The sequence below is a fragment of the Poecilia reticulata genome, chromosome 2 (assembly GCF_904066995.2).
Source record: "Poecilia reticulata chromosome 2, P_reticulata-male-v2, whole genome shotgun sequence".
In the NCBI taxonomy this organism is placed as follows: domain Eukaryota; kingdom Metazoa; phylum Chordata; class Actinopteri; order Cyprinodontiformes; family Poeciliidae; genus Poecilia; species Poecilia reticulata.
The window spans coordinates 34,044,969-34,060,116 of record NC_088831.1 but is presented as its reverse complement, the minus strand read 5'-3'; the positions used below and the strand labels follow the sequence as shown (position 1 = coordinate 34,060,116).

Here is a 15,148-nt window from a genome sequence, read left to right as displayed (position 1 = left end):
ATTTTATTTTAGCTAAGTAATTTGAATAACTTATCAACTGCATGTTTTATTTGCTCAGGTTATCAGTGTCTGATATAAAATTGCTTTTGGTGATCTGAAACATTTAAATGTGTCAAAAAGTGAGAAAATGCTAAATTCGATAATATTGAGGCGTTGTGACATTTGACTACAAAAAAAACAAAACAGTTTGTAACTGTGAGCCTCACACCACTCTATGCACCTGCTCATAATAACAATGACCTCTATCAGGTTCTAAAACTATTTTAATCAAACCTCAATAGATCTGCTTTGATTACAAATAATTAAGGCTGAATCTTCCCTCATATGACTCATAATGAATTAACGATGAAGGGTTCGGCTGTGTATGTCTGTGAATAAACTGACTCATAAATACAGATAAATCTCTCTTACAATAGTCAAATTATGCAACGCCAATTCAAAATACACAGTGTCATTTATTACAAAGATGAAGCAAAAATGGAAAAGCCAAGTACCTTACTGATCCAGCAAGATTTCAGAGGAAAAGTTTGTCAACCTCTGTAAAAACAATTTACTGATTTGAAGCAAGCTAGCAGAATGCTAGGAAGGAAAGAAATCACTCATTGCCCATCTGAAAAGGGGTTTGAGACTGTTTAGAAACATTTTAAAGTCCATCATTCTAAAGTCAGAAAAATTATTCAGAAATGGAAAACATTTAAGACAACTAATCTTCCGAGGAGTGGCTGTTTTGCCAAATTCAACATAATTTTCAGAGCATGCAATGCTCAGAAAAGTTAGAGAGAACTGGAAAGCTCCATCTGAGACTGCAGACTCTAAACATGGTTAAAGAAGCTAATTTTAAAGACAAGATTATTTTACTATGGGTTGTTAAGGACAAACCCTTGAACTGTCCGTCAGCTGTTGGATGTCCCTTAACTTAATTGTTATTTCATTTTTATAGGTCTCAATGGGACTTTTGATTAGAAAATTATAGCCCGACAATGTGGACCTTCTGGGAAACCTATCGTAATGTTGCTAAGGCAATGCACCCCAAGGACAATAATGGTAAAAATTGATCCGAGCATACAAACGCTTTATGACTAAGGCTTTGCAAAGCCAATATAATCCTGCGCACAAACTCTTGAGGAAAGATTTATTGATGCAAAGTTTCTACTTGTGAATGAGTGTTTCTTCTTGTTTTTCGACTTTTACAGTGCCTTTGAGATGTCAAAAAGTTTATAGAACTCAAGAGGAAAAAAAAAAACTGAACCACGAAGAGATCTAAATAAAAGAGTTGGAATGTCAAGTATTTTCTAGATGGAAAGTCACACATAACAAGTGCAGATTCTGTGAATGATTTATAGTGACAGGCCTATAAAGATTCACCTGATTAGAGCCTTAGAATCGAAGTGTGGGAACCTGCTTGAGGTTCAGCTTGCACAACACAAGCACTGTTGATGCCTTTACATGTGCACATATTTATTTCGTACCCTGAAGCTGCTGCACCCACACAAAACCATTCTTTCTAACCAAGTACAAGCAGTGCGAGCAGAAACCTGGTGATGACTAATACATTTTCTTTGATTACAAAAAATTGAGGCTGAATTTTCTCTCACATGACTCATACCAAATTAGAGAAGAAGGGCTTGGTTGTCTATGTCTGTTAAATAAACTGACTCATATAAATACAGATAAATCTCTCTTACAATGATCATATAGTAGCAGTGGTAATTCATATTTTCTGTCTTTGTGTCAGAGAATGGATCATATGTTGCAATACTGTTGACAAGGCATTTCTCTTATGTTTGAATCTCTCAGAAACAGTTTGGTGTTCTCTGTCTTCAAAGTATTAAGAAAAGGTTTGACAATCAGGCAGTTAAACTTGTTAGACAGCTTGACATGGAAGTTATCAAACTGTGAGTTGCTAATAAAGGCCAGGTGGTTTTGTTAGTGGCTTTTTGTCTGGTTTATTAGGTTTGGCATCGTACATATTCCTCTTGGCAGTACTGCAAGATCCTGATTATGCTATGCTACCTCTGCTTCATTTTTGAACACCCTTTTTCCTTCCACTTTACTTTCTTCTGATATGAATGGATTTGGTACGCTGTGAACAGTCAGCTTCTTATATGTATAAGATTACACATCGGTGACAGCTGATTGTGAAGCCCAAAATAAAACATTTCTATGATTTAAATTATATTTTATTAATCTTTTATAATATTTTAATTGTCTTTTTTTTAACCTTTAGGCCATAATTATTAAAATTACCTGAAACTGATACTAAAAATCACTCTTTGTCAAATTTTTTTAAAGAATATACTTTTTATTGAATAACTGAAATAAATGTAACTTTTCAGTAATATTCTAATTACTGAGGGGCACATCATTTAAATTCAGGTTTACATTGATCTATAAAGATAGAGAGTTATGTAATGTTTTAATGACGATTCAAGTGATGACAAGGAAGCATTGTAACTAAAAAAAAACATTTTTCAACCAGAGATAAATAATCAGTGGAAATACAGTCACCAATTGTAAGAAGAGTTTGATTGCTGCATCTAATTTCAGCAAAAAAAGGTCTCATTATTTCATATCAAGAACAAACTTTTTTTGTCGAATGAAAATACTGCACATCTCCTAATATAATAATGCTAATATTCCTCAAAACTAGTACTTACCTAATTTTCGTAGGCTCTGATTATTATTTTGTCTATTTAGATTTTCATCTAAACTTGCCCAAATTTAAAGGTGAAAACCACCTTTAAATTTATATAATCTTTTCATTGTTTTAACCTTTTATTTGTTGTATTTTAAAACTCTGACGACACCTGGACGCAGTGCATGAGTGTGTATCGTCGTGGCGCATGAGCTACATGTTTTACGGGAGCCAGAAAGGTGTTGCGCGTTAGTGACATTTATTACTGTAAACTCCCGGAGGAGGGACCTGAGTAAAGCAGGAACAGCTTTGAGCGTAGAGTAGGTTTATTGAGGTGAGTTTAAATTGCGAGGAGTTTAAATACATTTTAACGCCGCAGTTAACCAGGAGACATTCAGTTTTATTCACTCACGTCGATGCATTTAATTGCGGTACATTTGCTCGAAGAGCCGTGCGGACCCTGCCAGAGTTCACACGTCAAATGGTGTTTTATAACAGTGTGTCTGGATCTGGGCGCTCCTTCCTTACATAAGAAGTGTTCAGATTCACTTCATGTGTTGGGATTACGAAATAACATGCAGTCTTTAAAAGATCTCCGTAATAATTTGCACTTTAGGGGCAAAACAAAATCACTTGCAGAATGGCTATGCAGTTAGTTAATGCAATGTGTGTTGACAACATAAAAATAAAATAAAACTTTTCTTGCAAAATGTAAAAGTTCATGTCAATCAAACTAACGCGACGTAACTTTTGGAGAAAAAAAAAGAAAAAAAAGAAATAGGAGTAATATATGACTGTCTTCTGCTCAGGTCTGCCATGTTGGCACCTCTTCTTCTTTCCCTGCTCCTGGCATCAGGAAGTGATGTCAAAGGGGAGGTGGAAGACAAGAAGCCCAACTTTGTCCTCATGATGGTGGATGACCTCGGGATTGGGGACATAGGTTGCTATGGCAATGATACCATCAGGTAAACCAAACACAATCCATATTTTTGATGTCCTTAGTAAAGATCTGTGAAATTGAAAAATGTTAGAAAAATGAAATGTATTAATGATGAGAACATCACAAGTAAGTGTAGCTACTTATGAAGCTGTTTTTATTTTAATCTAACATACATATTTAAGTTGATCAGAGTATCTATGATGTAGTTGCTTTTCAAAATTGGAAAGCCAAGAAAAAAATATAATTTAGATAAAACAGATTTTCATCTAAACTTGCCCATATTTACAGGAAATGTTTTAAACAACTAAAACTGTGACAGAGCTATTCTTCAAAATGGGACAGAGAGGAAAAAAAATAGACTTAGGTAAGAGTTCACTGAGCTTCCTAAATCAGGAAATGACTGTACAAGTAAAATATCTGGAAAACCTGGAACTGTAATAAACAAGGATAGATGAAGAGGCAAGTTTATACTGTCATCTTTCACAATGAGTAGGATGATAACAAATGGAGAAAAAAATCTTCTGCATTAACATTTTTCAGTTCAAAAGTATGCTCCTTCAGAAAAATAACAAATTACCAAGGCTGCACACATTACACACAGCTGGATTAGCTGTGTGTAATTAGATCTGGTCTTAGTACCAAGTTTTCTAAAACAATCCAAAATAATATTTGTGTTATACTATGTTTTATATTACTCTTTATTTTTATTTTTTACTGTTCCTGTAGAACTCCCAACATAGACAGACTGGCTTCAGAGGGAGTAAAACTGACCCAGTACATCGCAGCAGCTCCTCTCTGCACTCCAAGCCGGGCCGCTCTGATGACGGGCCGTTATCCTCTTCGCTCAGGTAAATGATCCCCTGCTTAGGGCCAAACATTTACATGATAATGTATAGTTAAATCTACCACATGCAAGGTTCCATCAGTTTTTATTTAATTTGTTTTTGCGTTCATACGTGTTGACCAGGGATGGCCAGCCCAGGCCGTGTCCAGGTACTGTTGTTTCTCGGAGGTTCAGGGGGACTTCCACCTAATGAGACTACCTTTGCTAAGAGGCTGCAGCAACAGGGATACACCACCGGCCTAGTTGGTAAGAAGCGATCGGGTTTGCTGTCTGACTCAGAACTCTTCCAACATACTTTTATTAAAAATTGAATTGACAATTCATAAATCAGTGACATTACCTCCATCCTTTGTAGCAATTTCGCTTCTGCTATTCTCTTTATATGTTGGTCAGATTCACAAAGAAGCCTGCACGAAATTCATGGCGATTCAAAGCCTCTCATTTGCAAGTGAAGCAAATGAGAGCAATTTGAACTTGCTATTGTATAAGCTCAAACTTGTACTTAACAGAGGTAAAAATTAAGATATGGAGAGTTTTGTTTTATAGAATAGAATAGAATCCTTTCTTATCCTTCCTAGATAAGAAGGAGGGATAATATCAGTGAAATATCATATTTCACTGATATTTCCCATCAGTGAAATATGGAAACTTGCAAATTCAGACAAAGATAAAATATTATAAAAATAAGGGAACATTTACAACAAAAGCAAAAATACTGTACATTTGTTAAAAATAGCACACTCAAGTTTCACGAAATTGAGTAGGATAGTTTAAAAAATATACAAACTGTGTTTATACGTCTGTGCTCAATAACACAAGCCCAGACTATTTAAAAGAATCTACAAGTTCTAAAATCCACACCCTCACAGATCTTCATCACAGATTTAATTTATTTTGTCACTTTTAATGAACCCCCCGTGAAGCAGGTGCTGAAGTTTCCCATAATTCTTGCATTTCCTGCATCAAGCCACCAGTAGACAGTATTTTTTCTCTCCAGTCTTCATAGAGCAAATAGCAGCGGCCTTTTAGAATTGTTTCTTTGTCATTCAGTCTTATGCTCATGTGTGATGACACATAAGGAAAGACATTTTAAAGAACGTATTAGGATCTGCTGAATTTTTCAATAGAACCAGATCAATTTATGCATGATGAAAGGTCTGAAGATTTATGTAGTGATGTGGCCTCTTTGCTCGTTTTTGTCTTTACAACAGAGTTCTGCTTTCAATCTTGTGCTCCTGCAGGTAAATGGCACCAGGGTGTGAACTGTGAATTCAGAGGTGATCACTGTCATCACCCAAACCAGCATGGTTTCAGCTATTTCTACGGCCTGCCGTTCACCCTTTTTAACGACTGCGTTCCCGGGGAGGGCAGCGATGTGCTAGTGGATCTTCAACTTGCACTCCAACATCTAACCCTACTGCTTGGACTGGGACTTCTTACAATGGTGGGTGTGACTTTGTCTTGGTTTTATTTTTTCTTTCTCTACATTTATAAAAAACAGACATGTGTTTTTTTTGTTTTGTTTTGTTTTTGCTGGATGAAAAAGAACACATTCAAAAAAAATAAAAAAATAAACAGTTGTGTTAAGTCAAAAGCTTAGCAACTCGTGTAATCATGCAGACAAGTGCCAAAGGGTTTGAGGAGCAAATTGAAAACAGAAACTTCGGTTGTGAAACTCTGTTGCATGAGTCAGAGACTCACATTAAGGAAAAACCCAATGCTGAAGCTGAAATTCAGAAGAACTGGCAAGGAAAGTTGCCTGTGGGACAAATAGAAACCAGCTGTTCCACAGGTAGAGCAAAGGAATCAGCACTTGAAGCAAAAATTGTAAATGAAAAGAAATTCATAGAAGCCTTTAAGAGTGACAGCCAAGTAGAGTATTTTCTAGTGATAGTTCAAGAAAGAAAACAGGTTTAGTAAGAACATTTAAACTATTAATATCTAATGGCATGAATCTCAAAGTGACAACCGTGTAACATGACATGCGTCAGTATGTCTCAATATACCAAAATCAAACTGTAACATAAAAACTGCATGTAAAAGAGTCAATACATTTGTGTGTGTTCGATCCATATGTCTTTTCAGGTGTGTGTCCATCTATGTGGGCTTCTTGAAGTTAGCCTTTGGCTACTGGTGCTACTTTTCTTTGTCAGTATAGTAGCAGCAGCTATGTGGTATGTCCCCTTTGGGCTTCTTCGAACCTGGAACTGCATCATTATGAGGAACCAAGATGTGATAGAACAGCCCATGACAGTGGAGACGCTGCCCCAGAGACTGCTGGCAGAAGCACAAAATTTCATAAAGAGGTAAGGTAAGCATTTCGGTGCAAAATAATGAGCGGCTCTGTCCTTTTTTCCCCTTAGAAAGTCTCAAAACTCACAGATACACCAATTTTGTCTTTAATTGAACATTTAGTTAGCAAAAATGTATACTAGATATATACCTCCTATATCTGCCATTGATTATGTGTTTGTAAATTTGATACTTTTAAAATATGTGTGTATTTTAGAACAACCTAAAGTAAAAAGCCTCAAATAAACCAAAGGAATTCTCCAAAACTCCTATAGTTTCGGTAGAGAGAGCTCAAATTAACAAGTAATCCAAATAAAATGACAAAATGGTCAAAATAAAGGAATAATTTAAACTAAAACAAACAAAACTGATAAAAGTAGTTCCATATTCATTCATTGATCAGCAAAAAAACGTTCCTAGTTGATATATTAGTAGAATATGTAGCACTCAACAATAGGGCTAGAAGGGTTTTATGTAAGACCAACGTTATTTGAACTTCATTAAATGTTTTAATGTTATTCATTCATCAAAAACATTCATGGAGTGTCGCTTTGATTATCCATTCATGTTTGACAAATCCCTTAACCTCCCATGTCAGCTATTTGGGTGTGCCTAAACGCTTGCTTAGGCCAACCACAACCTATTTACCCAAAAACTCTTCCTTAAAGCTGCAGTCGCCAGCAGGGTTCCTGTCTCACAGTACACCCCTCCCCTGTGCTGTCTCCACTCAGCTCCACCAGACTAGCAACAGCATTCATTAGTAGGTATGCTGAGTTTGCCATACAAAATACTTCTCAGTTCAATGCTGCTGAGAATATTTGTAAATGACATAATGGAGGAGCATAACATTTCAGGGCATAAACAACTGAAGAAAATAGTTACTTGATTGTGCTATAAAATGGCACTATGTCCCTGGAAAGTATATGATGCTACCCTTTGAGATCAACTAACAGCTTGTTGTTTTTTTTTTTTTACCATTTCAGTTGCTTTTTAATTATTACTTTGACTGTAGAAATAAACACTTTTAGGCCAGTCAGTATTTTCTTTTATATTAATTTATGAACATTAACATAAATCTGTCTCTTGCATTTCTTATTTTGAAGAGTGCCCAAGCAAATTCAACCTCTTCATATTTACACCCCATAGAAACAGAAAATTGTCTATTACTAAGTCAAGAATTTTTAAACATGCTGATCAATCTGAAAATAACATTTAAAAAAAAGGAAATTATATTTTTACCTATGCACTGGTGATTATTTTATAACATGAGTTTATTTCCATGAATCAGTGAATGTACTCAGATAAACCTATCTGAGTACAGACATGTATTGTCAGTATTTTGCAAATCCAAGAGTGTTTTTAGTACACTCTCTTGTGTACTTAGACCTATTGTTGCACAAGAAAACAATATGGTTTAAAACTCTTATCAGCTTGCAATATTTTTTTATGGATTTAAATTACACCAAATTTAGTAAAACATAATAGAATACCAATTGTTTTCCAGGATTAAGTGTAGCTCAGTGGTTGTCACACCAAAAAGCTACTCTAGATTAACCTCACTTGTTACGGATATTATCTTAGCGTGCAACCTACGCTTAGAAATCCTTTATTATTTAATATTTATAAACTGAATGTGAGGATTGTTGTTAAGCTTTATTTGCTTTGTGTTTTTTGTGAAACACAGGGTTTCTCTCAGTGCGTTATATTAAGCCTGGTGAGCCACCAGACTTTACTTGTGCCCCCACCAGGCTAAGCATTGCTTATTTTTTAAAGTCTTTTTAAAATGTTTGCATTTTTTAATGTTTTGTAGTTTGTGTTGAGGTATTAATCTTACATTCTTTCAATTACACATATTTATCAAGTGATATTTTCAAATTTCCTGTCAACATGTTTTAACTCAAAAACACGACGGGCTGCTGGATGAATGGCTGCCCTAGAGCCCAACCACCGGGCTTAGCAAGTTTTCTGGTGGAAACTTTGGAAATAGATTGCTGGAATGAAGCAACAGGAAGTCATCACCCCAGTTAGTAAATTATTTTAGTTCACTTGAGAATTTGGCATAGTGGGAACTTGTTATTTTGCTAGTCTTGTCCACATTATCATGTATGTCCATCTAAATTGTTTGTTACAACATCAGTTAAGGTAAATAAGGGCTGGGCCTCAAAAGAAATTGAACATTGAAGAACAGGAGGGAGACTCTGCAAGCAGCACCTGTTATTGGCATTAGTTTATTGATGTTTACGGCTGACTTAGAAAAAGACACAGATAATTTGTGACATGTCAACAGCATGAGTAATGGTTAAAGATATGTTATGCCTGAGAACATCTCTGGCTCACTTCCTCTTTAGGAATGCTGATCGTCCGTTCCTCCTCTTCTTCTCTTTGGCTCACATCCACACGCCTCTATTCACAACGCCTGCCTTTGCTGGAAAGAGCCGTCACGGTCGCTATGGCGACAACCTAGAAGAAGTGGACTGGATCATTGGTAAGTCAAAAGGCGTAAACCTAATATGTTAATAAGTGCAGATCTTGTGTTAGACCTCAGAAGGCAGGAATTTTTTGTTTTACTGCAAGAGTTCATAACTGACTAAAAGCATATGATTTCAATAAACTTAAAGTTTTAAAGAGTGGAAAACGGAAAGAATGAGTGACCTTTTACTGTGTTATCTCAGATCATTGCATCTCACCAACCTACACTGTTTTTCAGGTAAAATAACGGAAACGGTGGATTCACTCGGCCTGGCCAACAATACCTTCATGCATTTTACTTCGGACCATGGTGGGCATTTAGAAGATTCTGATTCTCTTATCGGTCAGAAAGGAGGCTGGAACAGTATATATAAAGGTCAGTCATACGTCAGGGTGATTTTGATCGATGGCACTCCCACAAATATTTATGTAATTTCTGTCTTTTTGTCTCATCTCCAGGTGGGAAGGCGATGGGGGGTTGGGAAGGGGGGATCAGGGTGCCTGGTATTTTTCGCTGGCCTGGCAGACTGGCAGCAGGAAGAGTAGTTGATGAGCCTACAAGCCTCATGGATCTCTACCCCACCTTGAAATACTTAGCCAAGGACACCCAGCCAGATAGGTACAGACCAATACTTTATAATATGACACTTTTGTAATCTTCAACAGCTCACCTAGCCAAAACAACAAACAAAAAAGAGAAAATGTCTGGATGTGAACTAAATCTCACTTTAATTCCTTTACCGTAAAACACAGGTGCACACACTTTACAAGGGAGGTTATCAAGATTTTTGTCACAGAATCTTCACATACATCTAATCTGTGTTGTTCCTCATGCATTCCTCACAGTCCTCTCTTCTCTTTCTCAGACATTTAGATGGCTTTAACCTCATGCCACTACTGGAGGGGAAAGCTGCACGATCAGAGCATGAGTTCATGTTCCACTACTGCGGTGTGTACCTGAATGCGGTGCGGTGGCACCCACCTGATAGTAAGTTCACACACGCAGAAACAGAAATGTGCTCAGCCATTCAGCAGATGTATATTTTCAGATTTAATGAGGCATGAAATATTTCCATGAGACAGAATTGAAACAGATCTTATCATGACTGTTTTGTGACATGTGGCTTTTCACTAAAGAATGACAGAAAAAAACACACTCACATAACTCACATATTGAACATAATATATGATAATGTTATGTTAAATGGTACGTAGAGACGTATATGTCTGTCTTTTGTAGTTAAATTCTACTCTCCAGTAAGGTTTCTCCCTGTCAATACATTTTTTTTGTACAGCAGTAATGGGAGTTATAACAACATCTAAGTAAAAACATTCTTTTCTGCCCTGTGTCTTCATTAATGATCTACAGCTGGAACAGTGGTAACATCACCTGTGTGAGAAAACTGAATCTAAAAGAGAGCTTTACTATTATTTGAAAACAGAAAAAATACAAGATGACATGTCTTGTGCATGCAATTATTATAGTGACCATTATAAATAAGAGAAGTGTCCCAGTATACTCCATTGAGAATCTGAGCTTTCCTAAAAGGTTCCATTCATTCATTTTCTGTTACATAAAAGGCAGAAGTTGTTATGTAACAGGAAAAAGTTGTTCGGATAAACCAGAACAACTTTGCTGAACTCCATTCAGCCTTCCTGTTTTCTGCTGAAAGTTTTGTTCTCTCTTACTTTCATGCAGCCCCGATACACAACATGTGAAAGAAAATAGATCCCACATGTAGGTAGATTTGCATTTCTCTTTTCTTTGTCTCACCTGGTTTGAGATATCTTGCTGAAGCAGAAAACATCTAAGAATGAGTCTTCTTCTCTTGACTACATCCAAACACCAACCCAGCTTTAAACTTCCCCACCACTTTCTCCCTGATTTGTCGGGTCTGTTTGTTGATCATCATTATGCTGTTTGTGTTGTTCCCTAATAAGCTTTTGTTCTTTTTCTCTTGAGATTAAATTACAAATGAATATGGACTGTGAGTTACCATTTGGTGATGTTCCAAAGGTCGTTTGCTGAACTCAATTTATTTAGGGGTATAAATGTAAAAGGTGCTGCATACACATGAATGGCACATTTTAAAAAAAAAATATTTGTTAAAAATATGAACTTATTTTCTTTCCACTTATTGATTTTGCACTAATATGTTCAAGTCTATCTCAAATAATGCCAATAATGTATTGCTGCTTGACATCAGACTCTTCTGTCATTGTGAGTGCAATATTACGTTTTGATTCTCTAGCAACAGAAATTCATCTCCAACCAAGTTTTCTTTCTTTTCTTTTCTTTTCTTTTTTTTAAGATTTGAATTGGGTTTTGTTGTCAGACTGGGCTCTCTGGTTCTTTTGGTGAACTGCTGCAAACATTTACTAGCGATTTGTTTTCAACATTGTCAGTGCCCAAACTGCCTGTTACAACACGTTTCCACTTGTCAAGTTTTTTCTCTTTCCTGCTTCCTGGTTTTAGTGCCACATTTTTTTTTATAGATGTTCCCAAATAAAAGCAATGACATAAAACAAAACATTGGGCAGGCTTGTTTCCACTGGTGATGTCTGACGTTCTCGGCAAAACATTATGCAAACATGCGGATGGTGAAGAAATCACTAAGTGTTTCTGGCTTTTGTTGTGTGTCTCTGTTAGGCAACTCCATCTTCAAGGTGCATTTTTTCACGCCAAATTTCTTTCCGCCGGGCGCTGGGGGGTGCTATGACACTAAGGTTTGCCTGTGTCATGGCCAACATGTGACCCACCATAACCCACCGCTGCTGTACGACCTTTTCCACGACCCCTCGGAGTCTCGACAACTTACCCCTGAGACTGAGCCTCGATACGCTGAAATCCTCCAGCAGATTGCCAAAGCCGTAGAGAAACATAAGAGGACCTTTCCAAGTAAAGAGGGATCTGATGACTCTCAAGTTCAGCCCAACACAATTCAAAACCAAATGAGCTGGGAAAAGATTTTGTGGAGACCCTGGCTGCAGCCGTGCTGTGGGACCTTCCCTTTTTGTGGGTGCAAGGAAGACAAAAACATTTAAAAATAGGATTCAGATTAGTGAAGTTCTTCCTCTGCAGGTTTACTGCTTTTACTAATATGTAAATTTACTAATTTACATATTAGTTAAATTTTTTAATTGTTTTTTTTTATCGTCATTTGACAGAAGTGAACCATGTATTTGGAATTTGAGCATTTCAGGATGTGCAATCATTCTGTATGGAAGCTTTTTTATTTGAAACCTTGTTCCATGTTGCCATCCCTATCAATTTGTTTTAGAAATAATGTGACAATCACTATGTTTCTTTCAGTAAGATAAATTAAGAAAGAGAATAATATAACTTAAAAAGAGAGTAATTTAAATGTGAAACAAAATGTAACCAGAATAACTCAAACTGCGTTGATATGAACGAAGCAATTTAAAGTAATGTGCTGAACAGACAGTTTTTATACTGTGTACATCATTTGGTTTATCCAGAGAAACTCCTTTTAGTTTGCATTTTGTGGAGTACTTATTCTTATCCAGCAACCCAGAACAGGAACATTTAGTTCAGGGGTCCCCAAACTTTTTCCTGTGAGGGCCACATAACTTTTCCCTTCTCTGGTGGGGGGCCGGAGTCAGTTTGTAACAGAAAAAGTGTTACATGTTTATCACCTGCGCTGCCGGAAATTGTTGAGGGGGGGAGCGGGGGGAGGGGGGAGGGGGGGGGGGGCTTCTCGATTCATTTTTACCCAGAAAGCACAGGGGCAAAAACCGTTAGTGAAACGGTCACTGGGACTGACTAGTATATATTTCATTGAGGGAAACCTGGAATGCGGCGTTCATAACAAACGTGTGTTCATCTGCTCTACCGCTAGCAAACAACCGTACTGAACATAAAAGTCAAGCAGTTCCCTAAAAGTCCAACAGATGGCAGCAATGCGCCATGCAAAACAAAACACCCACAGTTTACAGGACACACTTCCTGCTAAAGAGCCCCCTGGTGGTTGAAGAAAAATCCACATATAAACCGGAAAATACAATATATGAAAAAAAAATCTGAATGCTCTGGTATTGTTCAGGGGGCCAGACCAAATGTGGCGGCGGGCCGGATCCGGCCCGCGGGCCGTAGCTTGGGGACCACTGACTTAGTTTATATACTTCAATCCATCCAGAACAGGAATCAAAAATAGTACGGCAGTTACAACAAACAGATTCAGAGAAACTCCTAATAGTTCATAATTGTGAAGTACTTTTGTTGTTTCTTTTCTTCTGTTTTTTCTGTTTGTTTGTATTTCCTCTAATTCATGTAAAGCACTTTGAACAACATTGTTGCTGAAAAGGTGCTACATAAATAAAATTACCTCACCTGATATTTTCCCACATTTTGTTGCAAGTCAGGCTCATCTTCATTGTACAGAATATTTTTAATGCTCATGAAATAAAAACTGCATCTTGTACTTGTTTGCAAATTTATAAAAGAATAAATAAATAACAGTGCAATGTACTCTTGTGTTTATTACCTAGATTTATCTAACCCTAAAATTTCTCAAGCGAAGACAACTCTTTATTTTTTTTTCCTCTGCTGAAGCTGTCAAGCATAAACCAGGCTGAATAAGAACAGCTATCAACTCTTCCCATAAATGCTCTACTCAACTGACATCTAGATGAATATGGATGCCTTTTTTTTTTCTTCCAAAAGTCAACCCTGTGTTGTGCTGATAACATATTTGACCAGTTAAAAACATTCTGGTTTAGAGGGTCCAGAACACCAGCGATGTCTTTGTGATGTTGTATGCTCTTTTCTCTCCAGAAGTGTTATTTCTATAATGAGAAATACTAAAGATAAGTTTGCTGTGATGACTCTGCCATTGCTATGAGCACTGGGAACATTTATAATGAAGGGTTACTTGGTGGTTTGATTTCTCTAAGGCATGCTGCATGAAGTTCTGCTTAAAACTTGATATCTGGTTCTTTTTCAGGGGTTCATAGATATTTGCTGGAAAGCAGGTCATTTTAGACTCTGATTTATCATGAACATGACCCATGGGAGGTTTTTGAATTTTCTTTAGCACTTAAATATTTTAAAGTGTCGTTTTTATTTTATTATTTTTAATGCCAGATTGTTTGTGCTAAGCCATTTTACAAAAAGGCTTAGGTCCTGCTAAGCATTTTGTAAAATGAAAGTAGTTAACTCTTTGCACCATTAGGGGGCAAAGTCAGACTGCGGTTAAAACGATGAATGGTTCTACAGTGTCTTGAGGTAGGAAAAAAATGCCAAAATGAGGTTGGAATTCTGTCTGATGATGAATACGATAACATTATTATTAAGCATTAGTTTGCATCTTTTTTGCAAGAAAAATAATTCACATTCAGCCACTGCAGAACAGTGCTGCCTTATTCAGCATTCTAAGTTTTGCGTCCGGTGTTCTCTCTATTCTTTGTTCTGCACCATTTTCCTTATGCTTCTTCCTCACTGTCTCCTCTGACCCCTGACTTCATAACCTTCTCCTCTTTTCTGCAGCAGACACTATAATACTTTTATCTCTTCTTTTCACTCGCAACCCGTCATTAAGATCAAGTGCACAAAGTCTGCTTTACTGAATTAAACCAGTGCCAGGCGAGGGGAGTTGAGGGGGAACTGACCTACTTTGACATGCTTTAATAATAAAACACTATGAAATACAGTGTGAACTCCTTCATCATAGGTGTCATCACCATTTGTTATCACCCTTATCATCGTCGTCATTGTTTCCCCTCCAGCCATGGCAGGCAGTCCCAACATCAAAGTTAGCCAAAGCAGCATCTGATAATTTCCCTTCCTCCTCTGTTTACTCTTCTTCAAAACTCATTTTTGCTTCTCCTCCTAATTTTTACCCTTCCCCTGCAGAAAGTGCTCATGTCGTAAGTGAGGAGACAAATTTCATCACCGTCATCATCACCACTGTAATTGCTGCCATCACAGATGTAGTGTTTATTCCTGCCA

At 37.0% G+C, this 15,148-nt stretch overlaps 1 protein-coding gene across 3 annotated transcripts; it reads left to right on the top strand.

Annotated features, from left to right (window-relative positions):
• The first annotated feature begins 2,875 nt into the window (after positions 1 to 2,875).
• Positions 2,876 to 12,867, top strand: arsh (arylsulfatase H). Of its 3 annotated transcripts, none has more exons than XM_008403908.3 (11): positions 2,876 to 2,969; positions 3,445 to 3,600; positions 4,302 to 4,423; positions 4,543 to 4,665; positions 5,661 to 5,863; positions 6,505 to 6,725; positions 9,060 to 9,196; positions 9,419 to 9,556; positions 9,640 to 9,799; positions 10,047 to 10,168; positions 11,831 to 12,867. In XM_008403908.3, the coding sequence occupies exons 2-11, from the start codon at positions 3,452 to 3,454 to the stop codon at positions 12,223 to 12,225; spliced, it is 1,770 nt and encodes a 589-aa protein (XP_008402130.1). In that variant the 5' UTR covers positions 2,876 to 2,969; positions 3,445 to 3,451; the 3' UTR covers positions 12,226 to 12,867. The 3 variants fall into 3 exon arrangements, with proteins under 3 accessions (XP_008402130.1, XP_008402128.1, XP_008402129.1); XM_008403906.3 differs by having other exon boundaries at positions 5,631 to 5,863; XM_008403907.3 differs by lacking the exon at positions 2,876 to 2,969 and adding an exon at positions 3,042 to 3,066 and having other exon boundaries at positions 5,631 to 5,863.
• The last annotated feature ends 2,281 nt before the right edge of the window (positions 12,868 to 15,148 follow it).

Bases quoted from the DNA above. Each gene is read 5' to 3' on its own strand.
- arsh (XM_008403906.3), top strand. From the start codon at position 3,452: ATGTTGGCACCTCTTCTTCTTTCCCTGCTCCTGGCATCAGGAAGTGAT. The intron at 6,726-9,059 runs GTAAGGTAAGCA...CTTCCTCTTTAG, and splicing joins GCACAAAATTTCATAAAGAG to GAATGCTGATCGTCCGTTCC. The intron at 9,557-9,639 runs GTCAGTCATACG...TCTCATCTCCAG, and splicing joins CTGGAACAGTATATATAAAG to GTGGGAAGGCGATGGGGGGT.